At 41.6% G+C, this 22,764-nt stretch overlaps 1 protein-coding gene across 1 annotated transcript; it reads left to right on the forward strand.

Annotated features, from left to right (window-relative positions):
- The first annotated feature begins 254 nt into the window (after positions 1–254).
- On the forward strand, positions 255–5,179 carry LOC127002610 (uncharacterized). Its single transcript, XM_050868689.1, has 2 exons — positions 255–951; positions 2,589–5,179. The coding sequence occupies exon 2, from the start codon at positions 3,446–3,448 to the stop codon at positions 4,478–4,480; it is 1,035 nt and encodes a 344-aa protein (XP_050724646.1). The 5' UTR covers positions 255–951; positions 2,589–3,445; the 3' UTR covers positions 4,481–5,179.
- The last annotated feature ends 17,585 nt before the right edge of the window (positions 5,180–22,764 follow it).

A 22,764-nucleotide genomic window follows, 5' to 3' on the forward strand; every position in this document is an offset into this window, starting at 1 on the left:
ATTATTATTATTATTATTATTATTATTATTATTATTATTATTATTATTATCTCTCTTATATAGAAGAAGAAAAAAACTATTAAAACAAGAACAAGAAAAAAACGACCTCTAGCTGTGGAAAATGATTATAATTGGTTTCATGCACTTAATTAATATTCCTTCCTTTACTGTTTTCTATTATCATATTACGAGTCTTATCATTTCCTCCACTGCATGAATACTGCACACATCGCTACCTCATTGCAAGAGGGTCGTAACTCCAAATTTGCTAGTTTTGAGTTATATGGTGTACAAGATTGCCGAATTGATTCTGCATCTTTTGGTAAAAGAGTCGTAAATCTAGGTGAATTAGCGGCCGAGAGATGGCACTAAGAAGATTTTTAGTGAACATCAAAATATCTCTGAGGGTTGTGGCAACAGTGTCGTAGTCAGTGTTACTATGGCAGTCGTTGAGGTAACATCTCTCGAATTTTGTTCATGACTGTTGTAAGTAGGTTTTACGACTCTTTTACAACTAAAGTGAGAGCACACAAGTGGTGTTCTATTTCTAGTTAAGGCTTTCTAGCAGTGAAAAATAATAATTTCTTAAAGTGACTTGACGTGATAAATCAAATTGTGTCTTTCTTGTACAAAAATTTTAATAGAAAAGTGTGTGGTAAAACAAAATGTGACAATATTGAACAAAAAGTCCGAGAAAACACTTGATTTAATATGACTTGCGTCTCTTTAACTACAAAACCACCAAAACCACCAATTTAGTAACAATGTCTTACAATGAATTGCAGCTGTGTTGCAGAAAAATGTCTTATCAAAAACGCAATTGTCCTTGTTGTAACATAACAAATGTCAGTTTAGATACAAAACATTGCAGTCATTTTCAATTACTACATTGCTTTTCAGAATTTACTCAATGACGTCATGATTAATTAATGATGTCCCGTGGATTGAAATGTGTGCAAATGGCATTGCAAAGAAGAACAAAATTGGAACAGGCTAGTGAGAAAGACGGATCGGTATCAGGTGAGTGATGCCTTCCTTTGTAATGGTTAAGAGTGTGGGGCTTATAGCATGGTCTGGCTCCAAACAGTCTTGGAGTAGGGAATAGCCTAGACTGGCCACTGCCAGGCTAGGAACAGGGCCCGGATTGGCCCCTGCCAGGCCAGGAAATACAGTCTAAAATGGGATGGATGGGAGGACCAGGTTAGGTGGTATATTAAGGTTAGGGTAGTGACCTACAAATTAAAAATTTACCCCGCATTCTTAACTTATACCCATTTCCTCAAGTTTTTTGTTATAGGCTAGGCTATTAGGCCTATCATCATCCTAGACATTAGGCTAAGCCTAGGCCTAGCCCACACTGGCTACACTTAATATCATGGGCAAAAATATATTAGCCCCTGACAGGCTAGGAATAGGGCCCAGATTGGTCCCTGCCAGGCTAGGAAATACACTCTAAAATAGGAGGGTTGGAAGGAGCAGGTTAAACGATATATTAAGGTTAGGGTAGTGACCTAAAAATTTTTGCACCCGCATTTTCAACTTTTACCCATTTCCTCAAGTTTTTATCATGGCTAGGCTATTAGGACTATCATGCCATCTTCCTATATATTAGGCTAGGCCTAAAGAATTTCTATTATCTTATCAAGCATGCTAGTTTCTATGCAATTTAACTAAATACATGTTATTTTTCACCGCAGAACCTGATGATAAGAACGATGGACGTCAAATGAATCCTGACTTAAACTCAGCACCACCAGATGCCCAGACTGTGTTGCCAGAAGCAAATTCATCTCAGTTTGGTAAGTTATTTATATATAAATGTTAAGATAGCTTTTCTATAAGTATAGTTTGCTTAAATTTGGGATTGATTTTTTTTATTTCCTTGAAACAGTTAAGAATAAAAAAAATGAATTATAGATATAGGACCTTTTAAATTATATTTTAATGCAACAACAAGCTGGATTGCGTAGTCATGTTAAAATGGAATTGGAGAAAATTTCTTTCCAGAGCTGGCACTTGAGTCGGTCGTTGTGGTAGTGGAGTGTCTTTGGGGGGATGGGGGTGGAGTCCGTCTGCAATTAGTATTTTAGGGATGCAGTCAGTTCAGTCTTACTTTTTTAATTACGGGGTAGTCGGAGCTGGAGTCGGAGTTGATTTTTCAAACAAATATGAGTCAGGAGTCAGAATTGCTTTTTTAAGCTAAGGGGGAGGGTCTGAATTGGAGATTCAATTGAAAGAAAAATCTTCTAACTTTGCAATCCTGACATTAAGTGCTCAATTAAATGAGTGTTCTTCTTTATTTTCAGTAAGATCATCTTCTAGTGGATCATCTTCCAGTGGATCATCTTCTAGTGGATCATCTTCCAGTGGATCATCTTCTAGTGGATCATCTTCCAGTGGATCATCTTCCAGTGGATCGTCTTCCAGTGATTCATCAGACAATGACACAGAAAAGAAATATGATGGTTTTTGCACTGATGACTCCGATAAGGATAAAGAATATGTTCCAGATTATGAGGCTGAAAGAGATAGCAGTGATGAAGAGCAAGATGACACTACAAATTGGATTTATGCAGGATTGAGTAAAGCTGTAAAACCGAATGGAAAAGAAAAGCAATGTGAACAAGAAGATACAGCAGCTGGAAATAATGGAATACAGGATGGAAATGAAGAAGTTATGGGGGAAAATGTAGAATTAACTGCTATAGAAGGAAGAGTGAAAATCAACAATGTGGAAATGAGTACCAGTGAATTAGTTAGCCCCAAAAAAACAAAGAAACGAAAACTGAAGCAGAGTGAGTGGAAACGGAATATGAATAAAAAGAGGAGAAACATGGGACTTGCTTATGAATCGGCTGCAAAGAAACAGAAAGAGGCGCGGAAAATCAAACCACCTTGTAAAGAAACTTGCAGGATGAAGTGCACCAGTAACATATCTCATGATCAAAGACAACACATTTTTTAATCATACTGGAACCTAGGGGATACTGACCTTCAAAGAGAATACATAGCAAAATGTACAAAGGAAGTAAAGCCAATTTACAGATGCATAAGGGAAAACAGACAGCGTGGACCAAGGGGAAACAACATTTGGTATTCCTTCCCAGTTGATGGTACATTAACAAGAGTCTGCAAAACATTTTTCCTCAATACTCTTGACATAAATGATAGGGTTACTAGGACAGCATTAACTAAACATAAGAGAGCAGCAGGATTGGTGTCTGAAGTAGATAACAGAGGAAAACATAAAAACCATCCTACGCTTGATCCACAAATCAAAGAAGGAGTTAGAGCTCACATAGAAGGAATTCCTAGAATCGAAAGTCACTACACCAGGGCACGGACAGCTAGGGAATACATTTGTGGGTCTCGAAGCCTGGCAGACATTCATAGGGATTATGTCCAAGAATGTAAAGATAAGAAGAAGCCCTATGCAACTTACTCAATGTTCTACAATATTTTTCAGAATGAGTACAATATCGCTTTCTTTGCTCCTAAGAAAGATCAGTGTGACTTGTGTGTGTTGTTCAATAATGCAGATGGGGAAGCTAAGGAAAACTTAAAAGAAAAGTATGACACACATCAATGTGAAAAGGTACTTTCAAGGGAAGAGAAGAAGCAAGATAAAACTGAAGGAAATGCTATAGTTGCTGTGTATGATCTACAAGCCGTACTGCAACTTCCACAAGGTGATGTATCCACCTTCTATTACAAATCAAAATTCAATGTCCTAAATTTCACAATTTATGATATCAAGACTAATGAATGTGACTGTTTTCTTTGGGATGAAACAAATGGTAATAGAGGAGTGAATGAAATAGGCTCTTGCATCCTAAGTTATATTAAAGAATTATGTGATAAGAATCAAGGAGAAGACAACATTGAAATAATTTTCTATTCTGATAACTGTGCTGGGCAACAAAAAAACAAATTTATGCTCGCATTGTATTTGTATGTTGTCACTAATTTGCCTGTTAAGTCAATCACCCATAAATATCTGATAAAAGGCCACACACAGAATGAAGGCGACTCTGCGCATTCTCTGATTGAAAAACAAATAAGGAGACTGAAGAAAGGGGGACCAATATTCGTTCCTGAAACCCTTGTCACTGCGATTCGCTCTGCAAAGAAAACAGGCCAGCCGTTCCAAGTTCGCGTAATGCAGTATGATGACTTTAAAAATGTGAAGTCTCTTACTACACAAATGGGAGCAATCAATGTCAAAGATTTAAGATTAAGTGAAATCAAAGTCATGAAGTTTGAAAAGCAATGTCCAGCCTCAGTCTTAGTGAAATATTCATACAGTGATGAATTCAAACGTGTTCAATTGATCAGAAAACCAAAGGTTGCCACAGATCTCTTGCAGTGTTACTCAGAGAAAATTCCCCTAAGCGAAAATAAGAAAAAAGATCTTAAAGAACTCTGTGAAAAAGGCTTAATCCCACGTCCCTATTCGGACTTTTTTAACAACATTACCTAATTTTGATGCTTAATTGGTCACAAAGATGTAATACTTGTCATTCATTTTTTTTTTTATAACTGAGTTACGGCCAAGGGTAACAAAAATTTAAAGGAAATACTTGCTTCATGTATTTTAAACCTATCTATTTGAAAGATTTCATTAATTTGAAGGAAATTGTTTGCTTTATGTGGCTGAACCAATTGATTTGAAAGAAAAAAAACTTTTTTTTTTTAACTTTTTTTTTCTTGGTATGCATTTTGTTGGAAGAATAACAACAGAATATAATGGTATAATTTATTTCTGAATAGGTACACAGCATTTATGATTTATTTCAATTTGTTTTGTTACTGAATGGATAAATACTGTTCTTTTTGTAAGGAATATTTAGTTTTATAATAAACTGGAATCATACATTTGTAGTATTTTTTGTGTCAAAAAAGACCTAAAATAAGTTACAACACCTAAAATTTTAAATTTTCATTGATAAAGCGTCGTAAGTCAGAAAATAAAAATAAAAATCCCTATAAAATGCATCTAAAGGAACAAAGTGTTCTTTTGTTTAGTTAATACTAATGAGGAGCCATATTCACCTAATAAAGATGGTAAGTTTTGTTGTTTTGTGAAACATGATCAAATTCATAGGACTTAGCAACTTTCAAATGCGTCTCCTGAAAAATCAGGAATTTGGAGTTACGACCCTCTTGCAATGAGGTAGCGATGTGTGTGTGTGTGTGTGTGTGTGTGTGTGTGTGTGTGTGTGTGTGTGTGTGTGTGTTTGTATACAACAAGAACAACAACAACAACAACAATAGCAATTACCCTCACTTAGTGCATGCCCCCCACTTCCGTCACCCCCCCGCTGACGGCCCTCTGACCGTCTTACCCCCACTCCCGTCACCCCCCGCTGACCACCCTTTCTTCCGTCACCTCCCCCCGCTGACCGACCTACCCCCGCTCCCGTCACCCCCCCGCTTCCGTACGCTAGCCCGAGAGAGAGGGGGGGGGGTTAGGGCATGTGAAATAGTGATTTTTTTTTTTGGGGGGGGGGAAGGGGGGGGGGTAGGGGTAGGGGGGGGGTGAAAAGGTAAAATATATGTGGGTAGGGGGGGGGGTCTAGATACCCCCTCTTCCGTAACACCCCCGCTGACCCCCTAACCCCCACTTCCAGTCCCCCCCGCAGAGGCAACCCCCACTTCCGTACATTTGTTACTACTCACATAGATCCACAAGTGTAGGATAATCCAAGAGGGCGGTGGTAGATCCAGTAGGCGGTGGTTAATCCAGGGGGCAGCTAGTAATCCCAGTGGGGTGTCACACTGTGTCTGCGTGTACACTGAGTCTGCGGTGTGTGGTGGCGTATACACTGAGTCTGTATGGCGTGTACACTGAGTCTGTGTGTGGCGTGTACACTGAGTGTGTGGCACTGTGTGTCTCAGTAATATGTCGCACTGTGTTTGAGTGTTCACTGAGTCTGTGTAATGTGTCACACGATGTGCGTGTCTCAGTCGCCGGACCAGCAGAAAAGCAGGGAGGAGGAGGGGTGGGGGTGGGTGGGTGAGCGCCGGGAGAAGCACCATGGGGCACAAAAGATGCCTGAAGGGCGCTGAAGATGCCTGGAGGAGGCGCACAGAGGGAGCCTAGAAGAGGCGCACAGAGGGTGCCTGGAAGAGGCGCACATAGGGTGCCTGGGGGAGGCACAGAGGGTGCCTGTGGGAGACGCAGAAGGCGTCTGGGGGAGGCACAGAGGGTGCCTGGGGAAGGCACAGAGGGTGCCTGGGGAAGGCACAGAGGGTGCCTGGGGAAGGCGCAGAAGGCGCCTGGGGGAGGGCGGGGGAAAACCCTGAAGGTGGCAACTACGCCTATGGCGTAATGTTTCTCCCGACCTGAGTGCTCAGCCCCACAAACCCCGAATGGAGGTGAGGATTTTTGCCCCAGGAGAGGGCGGACAAATGGACAAGTTACCCTGCCCAGGTCCTCCACTCTAGGAGAGAGTGCCCTTGGTACGGCACCGGCTATAAGCCACCTTGAACCATAGCAACACTGCAGGGTCACCAATTGTTGGTGGTAGCGAGTGTTCTAAGTGCTAATCGGTTCACGGATAGAGAAACTCAATATCCGTCAGGGTTACTTTATTGGACAAAAATACAACAAATCATTGAGACAAACACAACACAAAAAAAAGGTGTTTGTGTGGGTATGCGTTTGTGTGAATGTTGTTTGTGTAGGTTAACATTTAAGTGTTGGTGTATGTGTATAACAATGTGTAACGGTGGACAACAAAAGGACATAGACGGACAGTCAAAGGTAAACGAGTACAAGAGAGATAAACATTGAAGACACGACGCGGACAGAGACAAGGACTGACGATGAACATGAAAACACAGAATTTTAAAGTCTTTCTCTGCAGTGCACCATTTTCTTATGTCACTGAGGGGAAGGAACACGCGATTCGAGCGGTGACTGCTACACTCTCGGGAGAAAGTACCTTCACACGTGGGAGGAGCCGCCGGGAGCATCAAGACGTAAATTGCTAGTAAATGCAAGGGCATGAATTCATCCCAGACACCCCAAAAGGCTACTACCATATCTTAAAACCACAATGAGTTTGGTCCATCAGCCTAATATTGTAGAAATACTCTAAGTAAACGAGTTTTAACATAAGTAGTATTAACTGATTGATTGATTGTTTATTGTTGCATTTAACAACAGAGAAGGGAAGAACATGCCATCCCAACCCCCAGGCATTACATAGTGTGATTATATAATACACGAAAATAACCGTTCCTTATACCTCCTTCGATATTTCGCAAAGAGATAAACATTTCCCGCAATGTTGCTGCCACTCTCTCAAAAGTTGTTTTGCGCAGGCTCTGCTTCTTGTAGAGCTTATCTTGTGGGTCCCACAAGTGTCGATGCTGTCTCACTTCCTCTAGCAATGCCACCTCGGCCTCCCGGCTCCAAATCTTGTTGTCTGCATCTGTCATTTCTTGTTTTATTGGCGCCGACATGTTGTTTACCCAGCCGCCAGTCGGCAATACAAGACGGACACGCTCAGCTGCAGAGAACTTGCCGCGAGAAGAGCTCCCAGACCCAGACCCAGACCAAAAATGCTGCCGCGCCTGTATTGCCAGCCGCGAATTGCCAGGTGTAAAACCGCCTTTAGAGGTGAGGTTCGTGATTTAAATGAGAAGAGATCGCAAGAAGAGAAGAGGGAGTTTTTTTGGAGAGTAATGGATATGAAAGTGAGAAAGTAGTTCATAGGGTCGAGAGGAAGAAGGGAATAAAACTAACAGAAAAGGAGGAAGGGTGGAAAGTGACATAATTATACGAATATTAATGGAATAGTTTCATCGACTATTTGCGAGACAAAGAACCTGATATTGTGGGGCTGATGGAAACTAAGTTGTGACCCAATTGAGGTGGTGGGGATTGGAGAAGGTGCAAACAACATATGGAGGAGAGACAGAAAGATAAAACAGGGAGGAGGTGTGATGTTGATGGTTAAAAAAGGCATTAGGGTGGAGGAGGTAATTGAGGGTGAAGGCTTGACAGAGGTGTTGAAAGTGAAAATTGTGGGTGCTGAAGGAAGAAGGAGGCATTATGTAGTAGGGTATGTGCCCCCATGAACAAGCGTATGGGGGTTGCGGGAATATAAACAAATGATACAAGACACGATGAGTTGCAAGGATGAAATGTTGAGGGAGTGTGAGAGAATAATTATAATGGGTGATTTCAACTGCATGGAGGTGGAATGGGAGGATTGGCAGACGCAGGGAGCAGACGAGTCGTGGGGAGGAAGACTCCTGCAACTGGCAGTGGAACATGTGCTGACTCAGTGGATCAAGGAACATACCAGATTCGGGAAAGAAGGCGAGGCATCAAGACTAGACCTGGTATATATTAAGTAAGGAGCCGGAAATAATAGAAAATCTTAACGTAGATTGTCCAATAGCGAAGAGTGACCATGAGGTTGTGGAATTTGAAGTATCAGAAAAGAGAACGATTGACCGAAAAGAGGATCACAAAATTGGGAGAAGCAACTACTGTGACTTTGTTAGCATGATAACCTTTTTTGAAAATGCAATTTGGAGTGGGCTGTACAAAGCCAAGGGTACACAGGATAAGTGGGAGGAGGAAGCCGAAAATAGATATGTCCCCAAGGTAACCAAAAAGGATGTTGGTAAAAAGGAGTGCTTTAACAAGAGATGCGAGATAGCTAGAAAGAGGAAAGAGGAAGCTTGGAAGGGATGGAGGAGACGAAGAAGAATTAACTCGTGGAACGATTTCAAACAAGCAAGGAATGAATATACAAAGATTAGAAGAGAAGAAAAAAGGAAATATGAAAAAGATATAATCGACAAGTGAAAAGACCTACCCAAACTATTTTATAGACGTGTGAACGGCAAATTAAAGAATAGAGAAAAAATCGATAAACTGAAAATGGATGAAACCACATATGAGGACCCAGCAAAGATGGCAGAGGTGATGAATAACAGCTTCCATAGAATTTTCACAAAATAAGAATTTGTACAACCCCCGGGCCAGGAAAAAGGAAGGGTTATGCAAGAGATTCAGTTAAGAGTTCAGGTCAAAGAAAGTTTGAACAAACTGGATGTAAGAAAGGCGACGGGGCCGGATGGAGTATCATGGTGGATCTTGAAAGAATGTAGTGATCAACTTGCAGAGAAACTGCACTCCATAATGAGTGCCTCTCTGAGTGAAGGAAAGGTACCACAAGATTGGAAGAGAGCAAATATAGTTCGGTACCGATTTTTAAGGGAGGCAAGAGAGAGGACCCATTAAATTACAGACCGGTATCACTCACTAGTGTGGTTGTGAAGATATGTGAGAGACTGGTTAAAAACAGGCGGTCGGATTTCTTAGAAAGTGAGAAAATTATATCGGATTGCCAATTTGGATTCAGGAAAGGGAGATCTTGCGTCACCAACTTGTTGTGTTACTACTTAAGTGTGACATATTTAATACAGGAGAGAGAAGGCTGGGCGGATGGAGTGTACCTGGATTTGAAGGGAAAAAAATAATTTTACATAGTACCGCACGTGGGCAACCATGGACGTCCATCTTCTGTCCCTCGTGGCCCTGATAAACTGTCCACCCGTCATATTCCTCCGTGCCAGCTTTACCAATCCGTCCATGTATTTCACTCTCGGTCTTCCTCTTCCTCTGGTTCCCTCCACCATTCCTGTCATTATCAGATTCTCCAGCCCCTCTCTCCTCATTACGTGCCCAAAATATTTCAGTTGTCTCAATCTCACCGCCCCCATCAGCTCCCTCCTCTCTCCTACCATCTACAATACTTCTTCGTTCGACCTTCGCCCACGTGATCTTTATCCTCCTCCTCCACAGCCACATCTCCATCGCCTCCAGCCTATTCACCATCGTCTTTGATAGAGTCCAACTTTCCACACCATATAACATTGTTGACCACACACGAGTTTTTATTAAGCTTTTCCGTATTTTTTATAGAAAACTTTATTTGTCAATAGGCTCCTCATATTGCAAAATGCGGTCTTTGCTATACCTATTCTCCTTTTAATTTATGTATCACACCTTATATCCTCGGTCACAACACTTCCCAAATAATTAAAGTTGTCTACCCTCTCCATCATTTGACCTCCACATCGCAGCTCCATTCCTGGTATCTGTGCATTCTTTGACATTACCAACCACTTCGTTCTCTATACCTTAATTGTCAAACCTTTGGATTCCCTTTCTTCTTTTACTCGGTTGAGCATTAATTGTATTTTTTTTCTTTATTGTTTGAGCATGCGTAGAAAGTCGCGTGCAACAGGGCCGCGGGAGGGAGGGAGGCATGCAGTTAGCAAGTTCAGAAGAGCAGTCAGCATGAAAATATCGATAGAAGATAGAAAGAGAGGCAACATGGCGGCGGAAATTAAGAGGTAGAAGACTATCAGTAAGAGGAGGAGAGGTGTTGAGACGAAGAGCCTTAGACTCCACTCTGTCCAAGAGAGCTGTGTGAGTGGAGCCCCCACACAAGTGAGATTCATGCTCCATACGAGGGCGGACAATGCCCCTGTATATGGATAGCAACTGTGCGGGGAAGAAGAACTGGCGGAGACGATACAGAACACCCAACTTCGAGGAAGATGATTTAGTGAGAGAAGAGATGTGAAGTTTCCAGTTAAGATTTTGAGTTAAGGATAGACCGAGGATGTTTAGTGTTGAAGATGGTGACAGATGAGTGTTGTCGAAGAATAGGGGATAGGTGGAGAAATTGGGTTTTTGAGGCATTGGAGGACACAAGGTTCCTTTTACCCCAATTGGAAATGATAGTAAGGTCTGAGGTTAAGCGTTCTGCAGCCTCCAGTCTGGAGTCATGTAATTCCTGTTGAGAGGGTCTTCTGTTGAAAGAAGTTGAATAATGCAGAGTGGAGTCATCAGCGTATGAGTGGATAGGACAGTTTGATATGGAAAGAAGATCATTGATGAATAACAGGAAGAGAGTGGGTGATAGGACAGAACCCTGTGGAACACCACTGTTAATAGGTTTAAGAGAAAAACAGTGACCGTCTACCATAGCAGAGATAGAACGGCCGGAAAGGAAACTGGAGATAAAGGAACAGAGAGAAGGATATAATCCGAAAGAGGGCAGTTTATAAAGCAAAGACTTGTGCCAGACTCTATCGAAGGCTTTCGATATGTCTAGTGCAACTGAGAAAGTTTCACCGACACAGCTAAGAGAGGATGACCAAGAATCAGTTAAGAGAGCAAGAAGATCGCCAGTAGAACGGCCCTTGCGGAACCCATAACGGCGATCAGATAGAAGGTTAAAAGTGGAAAGGTTCTTTTGAATCTTCCGGTTAAGGATTGATTGAAAAGCTTTAGATAGAGAGGAAAGTAAAGCTATAGGGAGGTAGTTTGAGGGATTGGAACGGTCACACTTCTTAGGCACAGGCTGTACTAAGGCGTACTTCCAGCAAGAAGGAAAGATAGATGTTGACAGGCAGAGGCGAAAGAGTTTGACCATACAGGGTGTCAGCACGGAAGCACAGTTTTTAAGGACAATAGGAGGCACTCCATCAGGTCCATAAGCCTTCTGAGAGTTGAGGCCAGAGAGGGCATATAAAACATCATTAGGAAAAATCTTAATAACAGGCATAAAGGAGTCGGAGGGAGGATGAGTAAGAGGAATATGCCCAGAATCGTCCAGAGTGGAGTTGTTACAGAAAGTTTGAGCGAAGAGTTCAGCCTTAGACATAGAAGAGACGGCAGTGCTGTCGTCTGGGTTAAGAAGAGGCGGGAAAGAGGAAAAAGTTAAATTGGAGGAGATATTTTTGGCTAAGTGCCAGAAGTCTCTGAAAGAATTAGAGAAAGCAAGGCGTTGACATTTGCTATGGATAGAGGAGCTTTTGGTAAGTCGAAGAATAGATTTAGCACGATTTCGGACGGAAATGTAAAGGTCATGGTTAGCGGGAGTTCGAAGGCGCTGGTACCTTTGGTAAGCTGCCTCTCTATCTTTGACAGCACGAGAGCAAGCGTGATTAAGCCAAGGCTTTTTAGCATGGGGAGTAGAGAAAGTACGTGGAATGTATGTCTCCATTCCTGAGACAATCACCTCTGTGATGCGCTGGGCACACACAGAGGGGTCTCTATCCTGGAAGCAGTAATCATTCCACGGGAAATCGGAAAAGTACATCCTCAGGTCGTCCCACCAAGCTGAAGCAAAATGCCGGAAGCATCGCCTCTTCGGTGGGTCCAGAGGGTGTACAGGAGCGATAGGACATAATACAGAAATAAGGTTGTGACCGGAGGAGCCCAACGGAGAGAACAGTTTGACAGAGTAAGCAGAAGGGTTAGAGGTAAGGAAGAGGTCTAGTATGTTGGGCCGGTCTCCAAGACGGTTGGGAATACGTGTAGGGTGCTGAACCAACTGCTCTAGGTCATTAAGGAGAGCAAAGTTGTCATGCTGACTGCTCTTCTGAACTTGCTAACCGCATGCCTCCCCCCCTCCCGCGGCCTCGCCACACACGACTTTCTACTCAAGCTCATCCCTTTACTGTCCAAATCCCTTACGCAAGAGTTAACCAGCATCTTCACTCTTTCATCCCTCACGCTGGTAAACTCTGGAACAATCTTCCTTCATCTGTATTCCCTCCTGCCTACGACTTGAACTCTTTCAAGAGAAGGATACCAGGATACCTCTCCTTCCGAAATTGACCTATTTTTCGGCCACTACTCTAACTCTCTATTGGAGCAGTGAGTAGCGGGCTTTTTTTCACATTTGTTACCTTTTTTATGCCCTTGAACTGACTCCTCTGCTGTAAAAAAAAAAGAATTGTAGACCTTGTTCACTATCTCTGATACACTTTACTGCTATATCTTCAACTGCTTGCAACATTTATATCGTAACACCGTCGCTTCCTGCTGCCTTTCCTCTCTTCAGGTCTTTCATTGCCCATTTTACTTCAGTCTAAAATTTCAAGGCCTTCATTTCCTTCGGCCGTGTCATCCATCTCTGGTCTCTCATCACTAAACAGCTCTCTTATAATAATAATATTATATTCACTCCATCTTTGTCCCGCCTCCTCTGCATCCATCACGACTGTCCCATCTTTCTTTTTCACAGCACCGCCTTTATTCCACTTCCTTGTCTGACTTCCTAACTAACAGGGAAATGAGGACGATAATCAGGGACAGGGTTTCCAACTGGTGCCCTGTGATGAGTGGAGTCCCGCAAGGTTCGGTGATGGCAACAATAATGTTTCCTGTTTATATGAAATATGGTGGATGGAGTGTCCAGTTATGTGAGGTTGTTTGCAGATGATGCAAAACTATTGAGACGAGTGAATAATGTGAAGGACTGTGAGGCATTGCAACGCACCTGGATAGAATATGGGAGTGGAGTGGTACATGGCAGATGGAATTCAACCTCGGGAAATGTAAATGGAGTTTGGTAGGAGTGGCAGAAGATGTGAATATGATTATAAGATGGGAAGTAAGATAATATGCAGAGGAGTGGAGGAAAAAGATTTGGGAGTGACTCTTAGAGAATATGTCACCGGACAAACACATCAACAGGCTAACATGACAAACTCTGAATTTGCTGAGGAACATAAGGACGGCATTTGTGTACTTGGATGAGGAGATGATGAAGAAAATAATAATCCCAATGATAAGGCAACTAAGATGGTACCGAAACTTCGAGATCGGGCTTATGAGGAGAGACTCAATAGCATGGGGCTCACAACCCTGGAGAGAAGAAGAGAAAGAGGAGATCTGATAGCGGTGTACAGGGTGGCGAGCGGAATGGAACATTTGGACAGAGAGGACCTGTGTGTGTGGAACGAGAGAGAAACAAGAGGACATGGAAAGAAGTTGAGGGCGACCACGTGTAGGAGAGATGTGAAAAAGTTAACCTTCCCAAACAAAAACATTGACTATGGACTAGACTGAAGGAGAAGGTGGTTTGTGCAAGAAACATTCATGATTTTAAAGAAAAGTTGGATAAGAGTGGATATGGAGACGGGACAGTGCGAGCATAGCTCTTTTCCCGTATGTCACAACTAGGTATATACAACGGGGTAAATACCCACGCACGCGCACGCGCATTGAGTGTGGGCGGAGCTTGAGAGCCAGCCGGCGAATCAGCGAGGAGTGTGGCGCGGCATTAGAAAACCGTAGCTACCTTCCTAAATATGCGGCCGGCGGGCGGCATATCTTACCAGGCCCGTGGATTCGTAGCTCCGCGCGCTGCCCACCATACCGCGGAGGCACATTATCAACAACCCCGGTAAATGTGTCACCAGTATCAGCCAAGACTGATTGTTGTAATAAAACGCATGTAATAACCTAAATACATCGTTCCATTGACTCATATACTTGACAGCAGCAGAGTAGAAGCTGTGGTCAGCAGTCTGGTGGCCACGGTAATGGTGACGGCGAAGGAACGCCCGAACTTATATAATTTGCAGCCGAACAGTGTGTGTGTGTGTGTGTGTGTGTGTGTGTGTGTGTGTGTGTGCAATAATGACAGCGTACAAGGGCAATCTTATCCACACACGGGTAATTCCCTCTGGCCCACCATATGATGTTAGAGGACGGACACACGACACACTTGGAGTAATTCCGAAATTCAAAGTAAATTTCATATACAATTTATCTTCCAGATTATCACTAACAGCCACAATTACCACAAATTAGTCACGATTACTGATGATTGGTAGTGAGTTACTTTATTGAATCCGTGAGTTACTACGGGGTATTTTTTGACGAATATATTTAAAATAGTAAGAGTACATGTTTTTCGCTCAGCATGGCCGGGAAAGCCTAAACTGCCAGGTGGTGAGGCTTGTTTTTGTAAAATTAAAACCCCTTCCACCTGGAGGGGCTGTTGCGTCATAGCCGGACCTACGCGTCAACATATGCATGTATCATGCCATGCTTGTATATACGTAATAATTGCATTTGAATAATTTTTTCTCCGTAAAGTTTCTCATGTCATCCTCTCCTCCGAGCGGCGAGACAGGGGAGGAAGAGAGGTGCCAAAGCCAGTGCCAGTCGGAACAGACGGGGAGAGTGCGTCGTAGTTTTCTCTCCACTCCAGCCAAAAAAACGTCCTTACAAATGATGTACAAGCGCAAGGCAACCAGAAATAGTCATCAACATCAAGAGGGCTTATGGAGCGGCCAACTCAGAAAACAAGCAAGAGAGTAGCGTAGAAGCGAGGTATTTAGAGGTAGAAGCGAGCGGGTGTGCGGGACCAGATGCCTTGTCATTCTTCAGTAAGTCAGCAAGGTATACACAAGAATACGTGAATAATAAATACAAATGGCAAGACAGGGATGAAATGGAAAAACATCATTAGGAGCCAATATCTCGAAAAGTAGTTTTTAAATTTTAAAAAAATCACAAAATCGAAAAAAGTCTGACCGACTTTTGTTAGGTATCATTTAAAAATACAACTAAAGGACAATTTTTGCTATTGATAAAATGTCAAAAAATGTCAAAAGAAAACGGGACACAATGAAGAAAATCGTGACATTTTTTTTCGAAGACAAAACAAAAAGTCCAAAATTTTATCAATGCGAAATGTAGATAGGTAAACAAAGTTTCTATGTTTTATTTTCAAAGCGATTAACTGAAAAATAAAGTATGCGAATCAAACAAACACAGAAAAACCGCTTTGTTTGAGTCTCCTCACCCGAATTTAATGGAAATTCACAGAGTATCACACCTTTACACCAACAAAAAACATACTAAGATTTCAAAGCTAATGGACTAATGGACCGTAATATTACTATTTACGGTAAAAGTCAATAAACACGAACACACACACACAAAAAAAAAGTAGAAAAACCCTCCAATCGCTGCTCCTGCAAATATAAACAGGAGTGGCCAGAAGAAACACTGATGAATCATTATAGTGTATACCGATGTAAGTTTAGTGTATACATTTGTAAGTCCTTGAACACTGTGTAAGACTACCCGTGTTATTTATTTACTTTTTTACGTATTAGCCTATAGCTGGGGTAGGTTTTGTTGGTGGGGGCCTGGTTGTCGGCCCAAGCTCGCTGTGGCACAGGCAAATGTTTATAAAGGCACAGCTCCTATCCAATTACAGGGGCCTTGTCCGCCCTCGTATGGAGTATGCATCTCACGTGTGGGGGGCTACACGCACACAGCTCTCTTGGACAGAGTGGAGTCTAAGGCTCTTCGTCTCATCATCTCTCCTCCTCTTACTAATAGTGTTCTACCTCTTAAATTTCGCCGCCATGTTGCCTCTCTTTCTATCTTCTATCGATAGTTTCATGCTCACTGCTCTTCCAAACTTGCTAACTGTATGCCTCCCCCCCTCCCGCGGCCTCGCCACACACGACTTTCTACTCAAGCTCATCCCTTTACTGTCCAAATCCCTTACGCAAGAGTTAACCAGCATCTTCACTCTTTCATCCCTCACGCTGGTAAACTCTGGAACAATCTTCCTTCATCTGTATTTCCTCCTGCCTACGACTTGAACTCCTTCAAGAGGAGGGTATCAGGATACCTCTCCTCCCGAAAATGACCTATCTTTCGACCACTCCTCTTAACTCTTTTTAGGAGCAGTTTTTTTTTTGTTTTTTTTTTACATTTCTTACCTTTTTTATGTCCTTGAACTGACTCTTCTGCTGTAAAAAAAAAAAAAAAATAAAAAAAAATATATATATATATATATTTATATATATATATATATATATATATATATATATATATATATATATATATATATATATACAGAGGAGGAGGACAAAGATGATGCGGGGGGTGAGAAACTTGCCTTATGAAGACAGGATGAAACATTTAAATCTACACTCCCTAGAAAGGCGAAGGTTGCGAGAAGACTTGATCGAAGTCTGTAAGTGGATGAAGGGCTTTAATAAAGGGGATGTCAATAAGATTTTGATCGTAAAAGAGCCAGGTAGGACGCGTAGCAATGGTTTTAAGTTAGACAAATACAGATTCAACAAAGACATAGGCAAGAATTGGCTCACCAGTAGAGTGGTAGATGAATGGAACAGGCTTGGGAGCCATGTTGTGGGTGCCAATACCATAGATACATTCAGGAAGAGGTTAGATAAAGCCATGGATGGTGAGGTAAGGTGGGGTTGAGTGTACAGGAGCTGCCTTATTTAGGCCAACCGGCCTCTTGCAGACTCCTTACGTTCTTATGTTCTTATCTTCTTATATATATATATATATATATATATATATATATATATATATATATATATATATATATATATATATATATATATATATATATATATATATATGTGTGTGTGTGTGTGTGTTATTCACGTACGGGCTTGCAGATCACTGTGGATCCCTGTGAGCCACCATCCTCTGGGAGCGACCTTTGAGCTCATTATATGACCGGTCTATGGATGGGAATGAAGCCAATACACACACTCACTCTCCGGGCTACGAGATCACAAATTCTCGATTTACATCCGGTATTAAATTATTGCCATGTGAAGTGGGGTTACACGTGAAAGGAAACATGCCCATGTTTTTCCGTCCAGCCAGGGAATCGAACACGGTTTTTTTTACGTGTGTGTGTGTGTAATTCACCTCCTCTTGGTATGCTGCGGGTCTCTCTCGAGACAGCCAGCCGTTCCCCTACGGAAGAGCACAGAGCTCAGTGTGTGTGTGTGTGTGTGTGTGTGTGTGTACAACATAATATAGTAAGTGTGTTTCCACCTTTTCGGATTACCTAAACTCTGATAATATTATCGTGTTCAGGAGAATTGTATGTGTCAGATGTTATTATTTACTTTTTCAACGCCTTGGTAATTCTGTAAAAATAATCGAAATGATGTAAAGCTTGGTAAACATTCATAACAACCGCTTTGACCTATTTTTATACTCGCCTTATGTTATTTATATTTGTGAATTTGAAATATATTCATTACAGTTCCAGTGCACTGCCATCCTAAGTTTATTGATGAAAGAAAGAAGTAACTATTACGCGAGATAGTGAACCACAGAGAATACTGAAAACTTGAAGTGCGGAAAGTCCAGCGGAAGGCGGAAGGACGCACTGAAGTTATCCTTCCACCTCGGAATAGATTTCAAACGTAGGTGTTGCCGTACATAAGAGATGAAATTGCCGTGCCAGAGCTTATTCTGTCAAACATTTATTGGTACACAGCACAACAAACACATCGACCCCAGAAAAGTTGTAGCTATTTAGTGAAACATGTCATTGGGATCTGTAATGCAACTTCCTCACTAAATAGCTACAAACTTTTCTGGGGTCGATGTGTTTGTTGTATATATGTAACATTAAATGTTTGACAGAATAAGCTCTGACACGGCAATTTCATCTATTTCGAGTTGAAGGAATAACTTATAGTGCGTCCTTCGCCTTCCGCGAGGCGTCTCGGGAGAACTTTCAGCTGCGTACGAAGACAATGGGTACGGATATATATAAATATATAAATATGTAAATAAATTATGCTGCCTAGTTTATTGTAATTGTTGTAGAATGATAAAATGTGCTTGTTTATAAGATCAAATGACTAAAGGACAAAGTACAGTCCTACTGGAGAGGTAATTCAAAATAATATAATATCCAATAGCCTAATCTCGCTCGTGCCGACATCATCAAAAGTAGCTTTATGTATAGTTCATTTTTTTACAGACTATCCATTACTAACAAGCATATAAGGTTTCGAAGGATGAAGTTTAATTATTGAGGATGGTTACCTATGAACAAAATACACCGTAATAATTATCATAAACGCACTGTGATGGAAGAAAATAAAGGGTGTGTGAAAAGCCACCCGGGCGGCTCCGGCACCTATAGGCTATGGCTGAAACGGGAACGGGGAAATTAAGATCATAACCGTACCGCACCGTGCCGTGCCCATGCTCAGGTTACAGGTCAAGACCCTTGTCGTGCAGGAAGGAGACTTACAGAGCACAAGGTTATTTTAACGAGCAATTCACGTCTGCCGCAAGGAACACAAGCGACAAAGGTCCTCAGGATCGAATAATAATCACAAGGGAAGTGTGGCGACGACAGCAAGCAACTTACCTTTAGTGAAGACGGAAGATAAATGGTACTCAGAATCCTTATCGTGTGATTTTTATACTAATTTTTTTTTTCGAATATATACTTTGATTACCAATAATGATAAGATAAAATTACCGGCTGAAATGCTTGAAAACATCAAGATTTTTTTGCACGCCTGGAGTAGGTGCGCGGTGGTCTAGTGACCGAGTGTCTCAAACTTTTAATCAACTTCATTTTCTTAGACGTGAAGAAATAGTCTTCACACAAATATTCAAACTTTTTGATCGGTAATTACCTTGGATATAATACTGCCAGGTCAGGTTATCTGTACGCCCTGATCCATTACAATATATATATATATATATATATATATATATATATATATATATATATATATATATATATATATATATATATATATATATATATATATATATATATATATATATATATATATATATATATATATATATATATATATATATATATATATATATATATATATATATATATATATATATATATATATATATATATATATATATATACATATATATATATATATATATATATATATATATATATATATATATATATATATATATATATATATATATATATATATATATATATATATATATATAGGTGTATAGGCAGGAGATTTTCTCTGATACATGTTTTGTTAAAAGTGATGGCTAGGTTTATGTTCATTATTTTCTTCAATGTACTTTCTTTTTGTCTTAGTAGTGTTCTATTCTCTTTTGATAGGAGTTGTATGACTTCGCCGTAGCTTGTCATTTGGCTGGATCCGGATTTCAGGTTCTTAACCCTTCATCAGCAGCTAGTAGAGAGATGTTCCTTCCCCTGGTGTTGAGGTGAGAATGTTAAGTGGATGGCGCGCGGCTCCTTTTAAGCTGGAGCCTCGCTGCTACTCTCCTCTGGGCGGGACGCTGACTGGCTCGTCCCGCGTCCCTCGTGCGCGCGCATCGGTGATTGATGGCTGCCTGTTTGTCGGCGCATGCTCGGTAGGGCCTGTAGGTCCTCAGCTTGAATGTTGAGTTTTGGCTTGAGTTCTTGTATGTACAAGGCCTCCAATATTGGGAGTCGTCGTCTATCCTGGCAGGTATCCAGAATTTCTATGTGTTCTTCAAGGGTGTTTCTTGTTATTGTCTCTCCGTGTTCTTCTCGAAGGTGTCTTTTGGGGGCTCCGGCAGATAGATGGAATGTAAGTCGCCGAGACAGCCTCATTGTCGTCATGCCGATATACGAGGAAGAGAGGACTTCGCAGTTTCCTCTTGTGCAGTTGAACCTGTATCTGACGTCAGACTTCTGCTGTCTCTTTAGCCGGGCGAGTATTGTTTTTCAGTAGGAGGTGGCTTGTTTTCTTGTTTTTGTAGTATATTCGGAGGCTGATCTTCTTCTCCTGGTTTGTGGGTTTTAGGTTGCGGTGCACTATCTGCCTCATGATCCTTTCTTCTTCCTTGTGTGCTGTCGAGAAGAATGCTCTGTAGAAGATGGTAATTTCTTGCTTCTTTTCTGTTGATTTTGGATTGTGCCAGCTATCCATGATCTTCTTGGTGTGGCGGTTGATTTCAATCTCGCTGAAGCCGTTATTGAGTAGAACTTGTGTTGAGCGCTCTATTTCGCTGTGCACTTGCTGCCATGTGCTGCAGTGAGTGAGTGCCCTTCTGACATATGCGCCGATTGTCGAATCTTTGTATCTTTGTGGACACTCACTCCTTCCATTGAGGCAGTGTCCGGGGTTTGTGGGCTTGACGAATACTTCTGTGTTGAAGGATTGCTCTTCTTGCTTTACGAGTATGTCCAGGAATGGGATGGAATTGTTGACGCTTTTTTCTATTGTTAACTTGAGGCCGGAAACTTCCTGTAGGCAAAGTCTGAGCCGCTCGGCGTCGTCGTCATTCTCGGTCTTGATGAATATGTCATCTATGTAGCGGCAGTATATATCTGGTTTGTCGAGCTTCTTGAATACTTCTTCTTCGACGCAGCCCATGAAGAAGTTTGCCAGTAATACTCCGAGGGGTGAGCCCATGGCTACTCCGTCAATCTGGCAGTACTTGTTTCCGCGTGGGCAGGTGAATGGAGCTTCTTTTGTGCAGCATTCCAGGAGATCTCGTAGGACGGCTTCAGGGATGTCGATGGGGGTGTTAGAGTTGTCATGGTATACCCGTTCGATGATGTAGTTGATGGTGCGGTCCACAGGTACGTTTGTAAAGAGCGACTCGACATCAAGGGAAGCAACTCTTCCTCTTGTGTTGCTGGTCTTCAGGATGTCGAGAAAATCTGATGATGCTTGTAGGTTGTGTGTGGAGGGTACGTAGGGGGTCAGGAGGGTGCACAGTTGTTTCGCTAGGTTGTAGGTCGGCGTTGGTATTTGGGATATGATAGGCCGGAGTTTGTTGCCTGGTTTGTGGGTCTTGACGTTCCCATAACAATAACCCATGCTGAACTCACCAGAGAGCTTTTCTAGTTTGATACTTCTGCTGGCAATGTTGTTTTTGACTATCAGTTTATATATATATATATATATATATATATATATATATATATATATATATATATATATATATATATATATACATATATATATATATATATATATATATATATATATATATATATATATATATATATATATATATATATATATATATAAGCAACGATATCACTTGCCTCGTGCCCACGACCTTGACTCTTCTGAATTTTCCACCATCTGGTTAAGACTTCACTGTCATTCTATTACTAAATACATCTGTGCTGTTTATCTCTCACCTAACTCTACCAACTATGTAAAATTCTTTGACTATTTGAATTCTACAGTGGAGCACATCTTGACCCACTCTCCCTTCGCTGAAATCTCCATCCTAGGAGATTTCAATGTTCACCACCAGCTTTGGCTTTCATCCTCTTTCACTGACCATCCTGGTGAACAAGCCTACAACTTTGCTATCCTCAACGACCTAGAGCAGTTGGTCCAGCACCCTACACGTATTCCTGACCGTCTTCGAGATCGGCCCAACATTCAGACCTCTTCCTTACCTCAAACCCTTCTGCTTATTCTGTCAAACTGTTCTCCGTTGGGCTCCTCCGATCACAATCTTATTTCTGCATCCTGTCCTATCGCTCCTGTACACCCTCTGGACCCACCGAAGAGGCGATGCTTTGGCATTTTGCTTCAGCTCGGTGGGACGACCTGAGGATGTACTTTTCCGATTTCCTGTGGAATGATTTTTTATTGCTTCCAGGATAGAGACCATCTGTGTGTGCTCAGCGCATCACAGAGGTGATTGTCTCTGGAATGGAGGCATACATTCCTCGTTCTTTCTCTACTCCTCACGCTAAAAGCCTTGGTTTAATTACGCTTGTTCTCGTGCTGTCAATGATAGAGAGGTAGCTCACAAAAGATACCAGAGCCTTCAAACTAATGCTAATTATGAACTTTACATTTCTGCCTGAAATCGTGCCAAATCTATTCTCCGACTAACCAAAATTCTTTCATTAATAGAAATGTCAAAACCTTGCTTTCTAACTCTTCCTGTGACTTCTGGCATCTAGCCAAAAACATCTCCTCCAACTTCACTTCTTCATCTTCCTCCACCTCAGTCCTGACGGCAACACTGCCGTCTCATCTATCTCTAAGGCTGAACTCTTCTCTCAAACTTTTTCTAAAAACTCCACTCTGGACGATTCTGCATATTCCTCCCACTCATCCCCCTCTGACTCCTTTATGCCTGTTATAAAGATT

This window comes from Eriocheir sinensis, chromosome 23 (genome assembly GCF_024679095.1).
Source record: "Eriocheir sinensis breed Jianghai 21 chromosome 23, ASM2467909v1, whole genome shotgun sequence".
Lineage (NCBI taxonomy): Eukaryota > Metazoa > Arthropoda > Malacostraca > Decapoda > Varunidae > Eriocheir > Eriocheir sinensis.

Excerpts from the sequence above, each read along its gene's own strand:
- LOC127002610 (XM_050868689.1), top strand. The coding sequence starts at position 3,446 with ATGTTCTACAATATTTTTCAGAATGAGTACAATATCGCTTTCTTTGCT.